The 14,778-nt window shown below is 49.0% G+C and overlaps 1 protein-coding gene across 13 annotated transcripts in view; it reads left to right on the top strand.

Annotated features, from left to right (window-relative positions):
- Positions 1-14,054, top strand: part of PACS2 (phosphofurin acidic cluster sorting protein 2) — a 75,634-nt gene extending 61,580 nt beyond the window's left edge. For all 13 annotated transcript variants that reach the window (XM_026854216.1, XM_026854227.1, XM_026854221.1 and 10 more), the window contains 5 exons: positions 3,194-3,236; positions 4,460-4,595; positions 7,848-8,074; positions 9,937-10,050; positions 11,044-14,054. In XM_026854216.1, the coding sequence (XP_026710017.1) occupies positions 3,194-3,236; positions 4,460-4,595; positions 7,848-8,074; positions 9,937-10,050; positions 11,044-11,162 (639 nt within the window). In that variant the 3' untranslated portion in view covers positions 11,163-14,054. The remainder of the gene's footprint in view (positions 1-3,193; positions 3,237-4,459; positions 4,596-7,847; positions 8,075-9,936; positions 10,051-11,043) is intronic.
- The last annotated feature ends 724 nt before the right edge of the window (positions 14,055-14,778 follow it).

Below are 14,778 nucleotides of genomic sequence, written 5' to 3'. Positions count from 1 at the left end.
CAAAGCACCTGGTGGAGAATTGCTGCTGGGTGACATGCAGAGGAAGGTGGTGTGTTCCTGGGAACCTGATCTCAGGGTTGCTGTGCCCAGTATTGCCCTGGGTGATTGATTTGGCCAGATTTGATCTTCCAGTGTCTGTTCTCTGTGCTTGCCATGAATGGCATCCAGTTCCCTTAATATCCCATCCACTCCTGGGAGGTGGAGAATACATCCCACCAGGGAGACCATTTAGACCACTGTTAAGTTTGAGTACAGGGCAGTAGCTATTTAATGCATTTTATTATGCAAATATGTATTTGGGATAGTAGTCTGTGGCTTTTCCTCCTGTCCATGTTTTTAAATGTTCCCAGCTCAGGTGGCCAAGTGCAGAGTATCTAAGCAGGGCTGTGTTTGTGCTTCTGTGAGTGTATTTTGTGTACTGTGTACTTTGCCTTTTTCAGCTTCCCTCCCCTTATTTCATCATGCCCTTCACTACACTAAGTTCTAGGTATAAAATAATTGACCTGGGGCCAAAAGGACATCCTCTGACTGCTCTTCAGCTACTGGATGCCCTTTTCACAGTTTTCCTGCTCTCTTGCAGCTTCTCTTTCTTGCATGCTGGCTGTCTTGTTCTGCCTTCTCTGTGTTAAACTGACTTGTGTGTGTTTCCATGTGGAGTTTGTATCCCTGTCAGTGAATCAGAGCTAATCTAAAATCCCAAGGCATTTAAAGAGTTTAGTGTCTCTTGCCTGCAGGCTGACCCTGCTTTCACTCTGGTGTCTCTTCAGAGTGAGAGTCTCTGCAGTGTTCCTGAGATGACAATCTACTTTGACTCATCTAACAAATCTACTGACTCTTCTCAATGTAGCTGCTAGGCTCTGCAAAGCTTTGGGGCTGATTTTGTTCAGAGCTATGTGCAAGTAAATGAGGCTCAGAGTGTTTGATAAGTTGCTCTAAAACAATTGTTGTCCTGACGTTAGCAATGTATTTCCAGTCTGGATTTGATTATCTGAAAGTGGGAAGAGTGAACAGCTCTCTTGTGTGCATAATACTGCCAACTTGCCTTAAAAGCACAGAATTACTTCCTATGAGGGGCAAATCGATGATGCCTATTCTTGCTTCTGAAGTGTTCCTGACACAGTAATTCCCCATAAGATACATCTGAAGGGACTCTGAAAGGCCAGTTGCATGTGTCTTGCAAAGTCTGAGGCTGAACATGAACACTGAAGCTCTTTCTCTCAGCTGCAGCCTACTTGGAGCTGTTGGCCAAGGAAGAGAGTAAGCCAGTGACATTTGGGTTTGTGACTCGTGACATTGGCTGGACTCTGTTGGCTTTTAGGGTGCAAAAACTGGTGTGCTGCAGCTGGGTTGTGCAGTCTTTGACACAGAAGCAATCAGGGCAGTGCTGTGCCGCTCAGCCAGGCTCCAAAGTGACGGGAGCCAAGGGGCCAGTTAGGTGCAAAAGCCAGGGTCGGGTGGTGAGGCTGTGTGGTGGTGCACCCACCTTGTGCCAACAGCCAGTTGCCAGGAGAGTTAATAGGATGTGCCTCCTTCCTGAAGGGAAAGGAGGCTGGCTGCTGCAGTGTTCCTGGATGGAGGCATTGTTGGGACTGCAGCAGTCTCAAGTGCCTCCCTGAGTGGAATGAAGGAAAAGTGCTTAACCCTGTTTTTCTCCCATGTGTCTGCACTTGAGCATCTTCAATCAGCCAGAAGGGGAAAAAGGCCCAGAGAGATTTCCTGTCTAGCTTTGCAGATCAAGGTGGCTGTAGGCAGTTTTCTGTGTTGCTTGTTCTTCCCTGAAGTCTTCTGCCTTGCCTCCTCTTGCTCACAGATAGTTACAGTCTGTAAAACATCCCCTTGGTGTTTAACACATACAGCACAAGTGGCTGCTGGACTCCAGAGCCTGATTTGTTGCCCTTTGGATGGAGACTGAGCTGCAGCCGCCTCCTCCCAAGCCAGCGCTCCCTCGAGGAGCGTCTGCACACACTGCTCTGTTCACAAAAGCTTTTCAAGGCTGGAGCTAACAGAGAATCCACCAGAGAGCCTGATAGCTCTCCAAGATCTAGTGTTGAGCGTACACCCCCCATACTCTGTACTGCGCAGAGTTTTTTTGTTTCTAATGATTAGGCCTGTTTTCTTGATCCCATAGCACAGAAGTGTGCTCCCTAGAGATGTGGTCTAGACATGGTCTTGTCTGAACTTAATGATCTTCTGTTTTCAAACTAAACAGACTGTGTGACATCATCTCTCATTCTAAAGCATGTTTTATTGACTTGAGATTCCTTTGCATCTCTTTCCCATTTGGCAACATTTATATAGGGTAGACGTTAGCCGTGGACACAAGTTTCTTAAGGACTTTAAGAAGGGTTTCTCTGCAATGTTGAGAATAATGATCTCTGAACTATAGCAGATTTTCGCTACAGAAGGTCCTTGCTTTTATATCAGCAAGGGTCATTTTATCTTTCTAGGCATAATGTGTTCTTAGGAGCTTCTGTTTGCAGCATGCTCTGTTCTGCAGATGACTGACAGGGGCATTTATCATTAACATAAATGTACTAGGCTGTTGGTTGGCCATATCAGAACACATTTGTATCCTTATTGCAGTGTGGTTGGGATCATTCTGACCTGTCCATGTGGTGTTTTTTCCATGTCTGTGCCCAGAGGTTTTGTCAGGAGCTTTTATCTTCTGTGCCAAACACTTCCTTTGTTTGGAGACAAGAAAACTGATTGGAAACTGTACTTTATTGCTTTTGTGGTTTCCTAACAAACCCCAATTACGCTGCACCCTAGAAGTGGCTGCACTTGTGCAGAGGAAGCAGTATGTCTGTAATTAGCAGGTGTATCAAAGCAAGACTAAGGGGGTATTTATGTTTGTTTCTTCTCCCTGCCCTATTCCCACAGGTGTCACAGACTGTAGTTGCTGTAGCCTGGGGCTGACGATGAGCTATTCAGAGCTGTGCAGGTCTGTAACAGCTCCATAGGGTCTGCGCTGTCTTCTGTGCAGGTCAGAGAAGGGTTGTGAGCTGGTACAGATCAGCTGGACACTGATGGGACCTGCCCGGCTCATGGAAGATTCCACATTTTAGCATACTTTAATACCACTCTGACTGCAGGTGCAGTGCCAAGGGGGCTGTAGGGATGAGCTTAGTTTGGGGGTTCCCAAAGTTCAGGGGACTCCTGTTTCATAGAGCTCTTTTCTTTTTGCCCCCTCTAGGTGGTGAAGGTTGGAATAGTGGAACAATCTTCTGCAACATCAGGTAACAAGCATCTTGTGTGTGCTTTCTGTGTTAGACAGGTGGTGGGAGCCTGACCTCACAGGCTGAGTGAACTTGGCCATTGCTGATGTCTTGGGAGTTTTGTGAAATGGAATTGGATTTTATTACCTCCCAGTTCCACTGCCTTGACTCCCAGCAGCTTCCTGCAGAAAGAGGTTTCTCTTGAAAGAGGCTCTTTTCTTATTACTTTACAAGAAGCTACAGGCCAGCTGGAATTCCCACACCCTCATCCAGGGAAGCTCCATTCATATATGTGCAAACACACATTTTTCTTACGTGTGTTCTCTGTGTGTTGGCTTGTAATTTGAGGTTCCTGCTCCAAATTGGGGAGGCAGTTCATTGGAAGTTGATGCCTGTTTCCCTACACTGGGCTCAAATGCCTGATAAAATCAATCTCAAACATGTGCCTAACTCTGGGAGCTCCAGGATAGGCAACCAGTTTGCCAATCTGACAACAAATTTAAACCCAGGTTTTTTTAATGGGAGAGTGCAAAGCTGATTTAGACAATTCTGCCTGCTTACACACATGGACATGGGGTAGTGCTGTTTTATCAGTGTGAACTGGTTTTCTCCTTTCATATTCGCTACTAGTCAGGAATATATTTTTTCTCTCATCTCCTGATAGTTTCTTATATTTTTTCACTGTTAAACTCTGATTTCTGTGGCCTGGGTTACATGTGGATTTGTGTGTGGAGGCAGCCCTTCTGTGGGTCACTTCCTGCTGCCACTGTCCTCCCTCCATCCAAAAGGGTCGACATGAAGGGAATGGTACCTTGGTTGTGGAGGAGGGAAGCAGAGGGAATGGGCAGATCCCTGTGCTCAGCCCAGAGGTACTGGATTCTCCAAGAGTCTGAGTGGTGCTGCCCCACAGTGGTTGCATGGGGAGGTTCCCCAGCAGGATAATGGGCTGGGCTCTGACTGTGCAGGAGGCTCAAAATCATCTGGGAGCAAACCCTAGGAGAGCAGATGCCAGGTGGGGAATGCAGAGGAGTGTGAATGTCTCTGCCTCTTACCCAGACATAGAAAGTCTGGTGGTTTACGTGTGGAGGCAGTCTGACCTGATGGGCTAGCTGATCTCTGGATTGAGTCTGAACAGAGTCTGTCTGTGCAGCAGGAGTGTGGGCAAAGAGACTGAGCTATCCCAGCATGCATGTGCTGGGCTGTGAGACAAACCTAGACAAACAGTTTGACTTCTTTTTTGCAAGGTGACTCTGATGATGCAGCTCCCTCAAGTTCCGGTGTCCTTTCTTCTACTCCACCTTCTGTGTCTCCTGCTGTGAAAGAAGCCTCCCCCACACCACCTTCCTCACCATCTGTCACAGGCAGCTTCTCATCCTCAAGGTAAAGCATGTTTTGCCTCCTTTACAGCGCCCTTGGCTGTCTTATTTGACATATATATGAGAGAGTAAAACTCTTCTAAAGAAAACCCATAGCTCTGCTTTCTTCCTAGCAAACACTTGAGTTGTCACTTTTCCCCTTCACCTCTTTTGCCTCTGGAGTGACTGTGTCCTTGCTGGCCAACAAGGAGCTGGGGAGGTTGGAGGGGATCTTGCACCCGATTGGGAAGGCTGCACTTCTCAAGAGCAGACACATTTCAACTAGAAGTGGCAGCCTTGTTTCTGATAGTCTGTCAGAAACACTGATTCTGATGAGCCATTGTGGCAGTCTGTTTGGGAAGGTTTGTGTACTCCATCTGCTGGGGGAGATACATAGCCAAAGAAAATACTGGCTGTAATACACATGGGTGCTAGCCCAATCCTTTACAGTTCTTACGGTTTTTGGGACCAAGGTCAGAGTGACTCTGTGGAGGGAGCAGGCTTTTTCTCTGTGAGGACAGAGCTGACAGTTTTAAGGTGGCATAGTGGAATTGCAGGTCCTGTTCTTTTGTATGCCTGAAAGCATATCGGAACAGCAAGGAGACAGCACCTGTAGGCAATGTGAAACTCTGGCTTAGCTGCAGTTTTTAGGGGTGAAGGGAGGAAACCACTAGAAAACTGCCAGTAAAAAATAACTCTGTCCAGGACTCTCATTTTGTTGCTGCACAAAACATTGCCATAGCTGTCTAACACTTTGTGCGCAGTTCTGGTACCCAGAAACACATGGTGAAGCTAAAGGTTCAGAGCAGTTAAGATCAAGGAGGCAGAGCAGCAGCCTTCTGAGAGGACACTGGAAGTCTTGGACTCTGGTTTGAGGGAGGAGGGAAAGATGTAAGCTACTCAAGATTTGCAAAATCACAGTGCTGGTGTGTTTATTTGAATATTAAACTGTTGTTCACAAACCTGTGGTACAAGACCTGGGGGCACACAGTGACACTGGCAAGAGGTCAAGTAAAAGGGAGAAAGGAAGGGACCTTCAACATGCAGCAGGAAAGGCGTATTGGGACCATGTCTGTGGCAGAAGGATCAGCAGATCAAAGCAGGGTTAGATAAGGACATGGACAGCAGATCTGTTAATGAATACTAAAGGATGATTCAGGAGTGTCCCTTCTGATACCCCTAATCCTGTGTTTATCAGGCTGAGGAATTCTCTGCAGTGAGAGACTGGGCTCACATGCTCTCCCTAAGCAGCGTCTCCTACTGTCCCTGTTGGAGACAGAATTGAGGACCTTTCCTGCCCACCCCAGAGAGCCCTACAAGGACCTTCAACCTATGACTTCTTAAACAAGCTTGAGAGTTCCCTTTTAACAAGAGGAAATGGAAATGTGGAAGCCCCAGTGTAGCAGGTGCCCTGCAACTGGAAGGTGTTAGTGGCCATTAGCCTGTGCCAGGAGGCCCAGTTCCTTAAGTCCCTCATGTTGGCGCCCTGTGGTTGGCTGGCAGGGCAGTCCTGTCTGCCACAGGCTAATCCCAGCAGCTGCTGGCTGGCAGTGCAGAGAGCTGGGGGCTGTGCAGGCTCTGGAGAGCAGAGCTGACTTCTCATGGTGGGCCTTCCAAAGGTGGAAGTTGTTTGGAAACCTGTGTCCACAGGTCTACCTGAGTGTAGGCTAGTCATGTTGTGAGCCATGGACATGATATATCTAAAGTTGACACCCTGTCTCTAGTACTTCTTGGTTTTATGCTGTGTGGTAGAATCATCAAGAAATGAGGAAGTTTAGGTTCAGCATTGTTCCATCTCCACTGATCTGTATGTGACAGCACAGGGGGTAGAGGGTGACCCAGACTGAAAGATTAAGCCACACATTTAACCGGGATTGGAATAGAAAATCCTTCCTGGGCATAGTGAACATTTGTATACTCTGCCTTTACAACTGAGATGAGAAATGTGATTGAAAGGAGCCTTAAAACCCAAAGCTGTGTTTCCAAAACATCATCCTTAAAGAATCTCACTTCTGAAATTGCCCTGGGTTTGGTGATTAAAGATAACTATGTTTTGTTGCCTGGCTTTCAGCTGAAAAAATGGCAAAGAGAAGGAAATTATTTGGTGAGAGGACTTTAATGATTGGACATACTTGTTTTACCTTGAGAGTTTCCTCTTAGGCAGTGTAGAGGGATGCATAGTTCATGCAAGATCAGATTTGCCTTTCTTAATTGCTGTTTCTCAAACAGGGGACAGTCTCGTAGATAAACTGATTTTTGTCTAGTACTTGTGTGTTATTCCACACTCTGTCCTTGTGTAGAAAGACGTATAGGCTGTCAGCCGAGGTCTGCTGAATGATAAACCCCTGCTCCACTTGGGGTTAGCTAGTGAGAAGCAGGGACAGGCAGGGGTGGAATTTCCTGGACTGCTCATCTTCCCTTTTCTGGCTCAAGAAAGGCTGGCAGCCTTGTTTGGTGACGCACATCTGTTACCACACCACACAATTCGCGGGAGTTTTCAACAGCAGATCATGTCCTGAAATCTGCCATTGTTTAGCAAACATCATAGGACTGGCAGAGTGTTTTCCTGGCACTGGAATTCCCCAGCACACAACAGGGCTGTGGGGCAGATCACCCCCTGCCAGCAGGGACCTGGGGAGAGCAGAGATCCTGTGTGACCTGGTGGAGCATCTGGACAGGAAGCGAAGCAGCTTCTGACAGAAAGAGCTTATGAACCCAAGAGATGGAAGCAAGTCAGGGAGACTGGGAACTGAGTGCCTGATGTTCAGGGACCCACCAGCTATTTGTTCACCTCAGTTCAGAGGTGTACCTTGCCAGAGTCGTTCACTCATCAGTGTTCAGAAGGCAGCATCAAGGTGCTCATAGCCTCCCTTCCCCACGCAAAGACTGGAAATGATCTGGGCCACCTCAGGGGTTGCTTTTGCTGTCTGGGTTACTGAGCTCAGCATCACATTAGGGAACTGCTTGTCTGCTCCTTTTCCTGCTGCTCGTCCCTGTGGCTGCGCAGCAGGTCAGCTTTTCTCGGCTCACTGCAGTTCTGTGCTGCCAAACCGATGCCACCATGTAATGTGACCCTGGCTGCATCACTCAGTGATGACTTCTTGTACTTTTGTGATTATTGCGTCTCACTGCAAAACATTGCTGCCTGATTTCCCAAAGAGCCAGGCACTTGACCTCTGACCAGCTGGTCAGGAATGTCAGCCATGCTGAGAAAACACAGACAGGGGGACCTCTGCTGAGTGCTGTACAGAAATTACTTCCTTCTCTTGTTTTCTAGCCAGAGCCTCGGTGCCGAGTTGATGGGCCTGCAGGTGGATTACTGGATTGCAGCTCCACCCATGGACAGAAAGAGAGACCCAGAGAAGAAGGACCCCTCTGCTACCAAAAACACACTGAAATGCACTTTCCGGTCCCTTCAGGTCAGCAGGTTACCTGCCAGCGGTGAGATTACCACCACTCCAACAATGTCCATGACTGTCGTGACAAAAGAGAAGAACAAGAAAGGTAAGGTGGACACATTTACTGTTGCCAAAGGCCAAGAATGCAATGCTGCTCTCCCTGTTCTGTTGCTCCAGGGTTGCCTGACTTGTCCTGCATTATAACACCTTAGTCATATTTTTATCCCCAAAATCTTAGTGTGTCTGTAGATGAGAAGTGACTACATAAGGTGATAGAGTTGAAAGGGTGGTTCCTCTTTGTGCTGTAAAAAGGGGACGTGTTCACCTGAACAGCTGAGATGGTATAGCTCAAAAGAACAAAGGTGGGGATGGAGCAGTGCCATTTGTGGGTGGCTGTGCAGAAAGCCAAGAGGTACGTTGTACTGAACAGCTTCCCTGTGTCCCTTGTGAGCCTGCTGGTGCTACTTTGGGGTGTTGGATTAGGTAAGAGGCAGCATGTACCACGACCCTTCAGGCTGTACAGCTCTATGCTCTGGTCTCTCTTATGCCACATGACAGAGGTGCAGGCAGAGGCAGAATGTGTGTGCATCCCATCTTGTAGCATATGGCAGCAGCCCCAGCAGAGACATTTTGCTGCATTTGACGTGGTGTCCTCATGTTAAAATACCACTGTCACAGCCGGACAAATGCACCAGGCAGACCTGCCAAGCCATCACTAGGCATGCTTGTACCTACAGGAGGTAGTGTCTTGCAGAGCAGGGTTGCAGCAGTGCAAGCTCTTCTACAGGGCCTCTTATGTTCTTGTGCAGTGTGTTGTGGGAAAAGGAGGTAGAAGAGAAATGCTCTCAGCACAAAGCCTGATAGTAACTTTCTTCTTTTTTTAATCTTCTCTTAAACTCATGGCTTTATTTTTTCAAAACAAACAAATGAAAAAAGCATTTGAAATGTTGTCAATAATTCTGTATTTGCTCCTGGCCTTGGTAATGTAAACTATATTAGACATGGAGAACAGCTCTGCAGTGAGGAAGTATTTTTCGAGGAAGGAGCAAGGCAGTTCGTCACTTACATTCAACTGCCAGTAGCTGTCCTTCACATCTTCCTGCCTGTGGGTCTGGGAGCCATTCCGGGTGGAAGCAGGGTTTTGGGGACGCTGAGAGAAGGCTGATAGTCTCCTGGACCAGTGCCTGCATGACATGGGTCCATAACCCTGCAGCCAGGTCCCTACCAGGCCAACATAGCTGTGGCACTGCTGGTACCAGAACTCCTACCCCTTTTTAAGTGGTGTGCCTATGGGAGAAGCAATCCTGAGACACTCAAACGTTCTTCACTGGGGCTGGCCCAGCATGGAGCAGTGGTGTTCAACACCACCATCTTTTGTGAAGCCAGTTTGTAGAACTTTGCTCATGCATTCAAGGAGTTCTCAGAGAACTGGACCCTTTTTAGCTCTCCTAACGCCTTCTTTCTCCACCAACTGCCCATAGTTTGTAGTCCCTCCTACTCTCCCGGTGTGTGTGCAGCCCAGCTCCTGTTGGGCGGGTGTTGGTGCAGCAAACCTGCCCACAGATGGGCAGGCAGGAGCTTAGAGCTGCCCCACAGCCGTCTGCAGTGTGTGAGACTCCCCCTAGGTGGTGTGGCCACCCGGCACATCCCCTCGGCCCAGCACAGGGCCCAGCCTGGGGCCGCTACAGATGCTGCTGTTTTCCCTGGTGGAATTATCTTCAGGGTGCCCTCTGGGGCCTGGGCTATGAGCTGGGAACGCTTCAGTAGACACAGAGGACTAAGATGTCCATGTGCATAGGTGATGGTGCTGAGCACTGGCAGTCAGACTCCTGCCAAGCCGGGATGATTTTAGGAGCTAAAATTAGTGTTTTCAGACATGAATGTTTAAATGTAAAAACTCAAACAAATCTTGATGCAGCTCCTGTGAGTGGCAGAGATTTACTGTGTGCTGGTTTAATTTTCTTCCAGTGATGTTTTTGCCCAAGAAAACAAAAGACAAGGAGATTGAGTCAAAGAGCCAGTGTATTGAAGGAATCAGCAGGTTGATTTGCACAGCGAAACATCAGCAGAACATGTTGCGTGGTAAGTGCAGCGCTTGTGTCCCATCAGGCTCTGGGGTGAGGCTCAGCTGCCAGCTTATCCTACAGGCAAAGGGCTGACCTGCTGTCCTGCCCCATGCCCTGGAGCCAGTGTAATGGGGGTGTTCCTGGGGAATGGGCTTGGATGTGTCCATCACGGGGGAATGTGTTAATAGGTCTGGGAGATGGGAAGATCATCCCTTACCTAGGAACTCATCTGAGTCAGTGTCCTGGATGAGGACAAGGGTTAGGCCAGGCTCCATTCCTCTCCCTGTCATTCTCTGTTTCTCTTGCACATCTGGTGCAAGTGGTGCAGAGTGGTGAAAGTGTGGCTGCTGCTCTAAGCAGGGTTTTGGCACAAAGGCATGCCACAGCAGAAGCTGTGTATGTATCTTCCAGACAGACCTAAAGTGACTGTCAGTGCAGCTGTGCATCCGGTTTCCAAAATATCCCTGTAGCCTATTCAGTTGATAATCCCCACCACTGTTAACAGCAGACGGATCTGCTTAGGTCACTTCCTTAATCCTGGCCCAGTCCCTGTGAGACTGGTGAGTGTGAGGGGTGTTCACAGAACATGTGTCGCCTCTTTAGGAGACGTGGATCTCCTGGTTAAGAGTGCCAGCGAGGAGAGACTGATGTCCATCTCTAAGAGTACATTTACCCAAAAAAGAAAATGGAGTGTTTAGGAAATTCGAGAAATCAAATCAGGTGATGCTAAAATCAGCAGTCTGGGGAGCTCCAGTGTCAGTGAGTGATGCTGGAACAACAATCTGAGCTGTTCTCCTTAAACCTGGTCCACTCTGGGAGCCTTTCTCCCCTCTGTGTGCAGCTGTTGACAGCAGTGGGGTAGCCAGGCAGAGCAGTTCGTACCCTGAGCGCAGAACATGTCTGGGCCTCCCTCTGCCAACTGCAGGGAGGTTTCTAAGAAAGCTGTTCGAGGTTGGCTGCTTCCACTTGGTGTTTTCTAACTCTCCTCTCTTTTTACCTTCCCCTGCAGTCCTGATCGACGGTGTGGAATGGAACGATGTCAAGTTCTTTCAGCTGGCAGCACAGTGGTCCTCTCATGTCAAGCACTTTCCCATCTGCATATTCGGACACTCCAAATCTAACTTCTAGCCTTGCTCAGTGGAGGGACCTTCTCTCTGTCCCGGGGACTGCACACCAGGAGCCAGGAATTGCGTGCCAACTCTGACTCGCGTCGCTCTGCCCTGTCCTGCAGAATTAATTACAGATGTGCTTGGATTACTTTTGAATTACTTTTTTCTATTAACTCTTAAGTTTACTACAAGGGAAGGAAACACCTTTAAACAAAGGCAAAAAAAACCCGTCTTAAATATAGATGTGCTGACAACATGAAGTTGTGGGGGAGTTGGCAGGAGCAGGCAACCTGCCCAAGAACACCTACCACTTATGAGCAGATAGCTGAATAACTGCACTGCTTATTAACCTGAGACCTCATTGGTGTGAGTGGGCTGGGGGAGCCGTGGATCAGTTCAAACGAATTTTGTGGAAGATCATGTGCATTATGGTGCATTTGACCCCCTCCCTCTGTATTTCTAGGAAAAAAAAGATGGCCAGTCTTTCTTCCTGCTGCCAAAGGATTGAGAGATCAGCAAGTCTGGAGTGAGTTCAGCTGTCCAGTTTGAAAAACAAACCACTTGCATAGCTAGGGAGGTCTGGAGAGGAGATCCCCTTCAGAGCATGGAGTCTGCCACAGGGACAGGCAGGTGTTTGTGCAGAAGCAATGCCTGAGGAGTGTTGTGCAGGAACAGGAATTAGGGAAACACTAGGTGTAAGGAAACTCCAGTGTCCCAGATCTGTGACAATGACCAAACCGAGCCAGTCACAGGGTCCCTGCAGCTGGCTGTGCTGCTGGGGGATGCCGCGTCAGTGGGGTCGCTGCTATTTACATACTCACACCGATTATTTACCTGTCAATTAAACCTCGTCCAGCCTCTAAAGGGAAAGGATTTTTTTTAACAGCTGCAGATTTTTTTTAATGCTTTCTAAAAAAAATTAAAATAAAAAAAAATTGCCAAAAAACCAAACCCAGGAAGATGAGCCGTTGTCTGTGAAGAGATCCATCACTGCAGCACTGTAGTGGCTGGACTGGGAGCCAGCCAGGCGCTCTGCATGTCCAGCTGCCTTCCGGTCCATCTGTCAAACCGCACACGTGAGGTAGCGTGGGTTGCTTTATCTGCTGCCTTTGTCCTGCCCTGACCGCATTGGGCTCCCTCATGAACTTCCCTGGGCTGGGTGCAGACTGCCTGGTTTCAGGGCCACTGCAGGGGTGCCTTTTTGCCATGCCCTTGAACATAGGGACTGAGAGACTGTAACGAAAAAATGAAGTATGTGGGGTGTAGGCAGCCTCTCATGGGCTGCTCTGTAGGTGGATGTTTTCCACACCTTCTGCGTTCTGAGTATTCCTCCCCACAGGGTTTTCTCTGTGGGTTGCATCCCTTCCCCAGCAGGATATGCTTTTTCCCTGGCACAGCACTGCCTGTGCATTGAGGCTTTGGGTTTCAGTCCCAAGGTACAGTGGAAGCTGTAGCTGGGATGCAAGAGGGGATGGAGCCAGCCAGGTTCTCTTGTCTGCCTCAGGCAGCAAGATGTCCTGTGAGATGGAGGAGTGAGGTTTTTGGGTGTCTCCCACTGTTGCCTTGTCTCTGGCTGCACTTGTATTCACTTTGTACACCTCACTGCTGCCAGGGACACTTGGGGTGCCAGGCCAAGGGGATGCTCTTACAAGGAGACACCATGACAAGTTATGGGTCTGGGCAGCTTCAAGTGCTGCAGATGTAGCCTTCTGTCCTCTCCAGGCTTCCTGAGTTGTTCCTGGGAGGGACTGGGAGCAGGTGGCAGATGGGTTTTGGGGAGCAGTGTACTTGCTGGGTGGAAGAAGAGACATCTCCAGCATTTCAGGGTAAGGAAGAAGTTTTTGGTGGGATCCTTTTGCGTCCCACCCTTGTGGGCAGGCCAGGCTCTGAGCATTTCCAGAAGGCACTTTCTGAGGGCAGTGATGCTTTAGGACTTTTTTTTTTTTTTTTTGTCTTTGTTTGTTTGATCCCTTACCCTTGGGTTTTTAAAGGCTTGGGGAACCTGCTTTGCCCTGCTTGGCAGGTCCTGCTCTGTGCAGGGACCACCCAGGGTTGTTCTGGGCCGGGGCAGTAGTGGCATGCTCTGTTAGGCCTCTCCTGCTGATGGGGAGTGAGGGGCTATTAGGCAAGAGCATGGTCCCTGCTGGATCTAGCGCCTATTGCAGCTTGTAGCACGGGCTGCTTCACCGACTCCAATCTCATGAAACCCTTTCCCTGCACAAGTGCAACCTACTTGGCCAGGGCCTGGGTATTCCCTTCAGTCCATGCAGGGGAGGAGGACATGGTCCCATGCCCTGTGGCACGCTGCTGGGCAGGACATATTGTCTAGTTGCAATACTCTTGTTTCTTCCCGCAGTCCTGCGGGCAGGTCTGCCTGCCGTCTGTTAGCTCTTGGCTGTGGCAGAAGCTCGGCTGTAGTTCGAATGTCATCGTGTCCATCAGTTCATGTGTTTTCGGTTGACCTGAGCTGATGCTCTGGGACTGTATAGCGTTGCCTAGCAGCTATAGCGTGGGAGATGGTGTATAAGCACATCACTTCTTTTTCTTTATTGAGGCTGTTGCATAAAAAAAAAAAGCTGTCAGTGTGTGATTTCTTCCTCGAGTCTCATACTGCTGTGACAAAGAGTGATTGGGCTGGGTTCCAGCATCAGGAGCTGCACACAGCCTGGGCAGCTCTTGGTGCCGGAGTGTGTTATTGCTGCAGAGGTGGGGTGGACTGACCGACTGCAATAACTTTGTTTACTTTGGGGGTGAGGGGGAAACCATCACTGTGCTCCTCTTTGTATTTCAACCTACTGTAAAGAAACAAACAGTAGTAGGACAAGGTTCCCAGGGTCCTGCCTATCAAATGTGTGTTGCCCTGCTCTACTGTGTATGTGTGTGTACGTGTGAGAAACACTTCTGCTCGTTGCATTTCACATTGGTTTGTGATTGTTCTAACTTTATACAAGGGAATTCACCGGGAAACTCTCTGTATGCCTGAGACCTGAGGACTTGCTTCTCTGCAGGGTCTTTCCCCTGCAGAAAGTTGCCATTGCTCTGAAATGCCTCTTCCATGCAAGGAAACATCCCGGCTTCTCAGCCTTGTCCTCCTGGAGTCCAGCAGTGGCAGGCTGGGCCTGCCTGCGGGCAGCTGTGTGCCCAGGGGGTGGGTGTAGTGTCTCCCAGCCTTGGAGGCAAGGGCTGGCATGTGAATTTGGTGGTGCTACGCTGATCAGGGTGTTGTGCTTCTGTTGTTTTTCTTGTATCATGTGGAGCCACTTTGTGCAGCTGCTTCTTTCACCATCTGGAGGAGAAGCAGGTTTCTGTCTCTAAGGAAAATGAGTGTCAAAGCATGCGTGTGGCTCACCACTTTGGGAAGGTACTTTGCACCCAGTGACACGAGTGACTGATTGATCTCAGGACTCCCACCCTCCCAGCTTCCCCAACAGTTTCCTGGGGGTACCCAGCTGTGAGCCAGCCCCACCAGCTGGAGGGAGCGTGGCCGGGGCGGCGATGGGTCTGTACCTGCAGAGCTGCACCAGTCTGGTGGGGTTATGTGGTTGTGTACAAGTCAGTAAGTGCAGAAGGATGGCTTAGAGCAGAGACAGCACTGCTCTGCATCTGGCTCATGAGAATTTGACAGGGAAGGTGCA

The sequence above is a fragment of the Athene cunicularia genome (genome assembly GCF_003259725.1).
Source record: "Athene cunicularia isolate RWA chromosome 8 unlocalized genomic scaffold, athCun1 chr8_part1, whole genome shotgun sequence".
NCBI lineage: Eukaryota > Metazoa > Chordata > Aves > Strigiformes > Strigidae > Athene > Athene cunicularia.
This window is presented reverse-complemented; position numbering and strand designations above follow the sequence as displayed.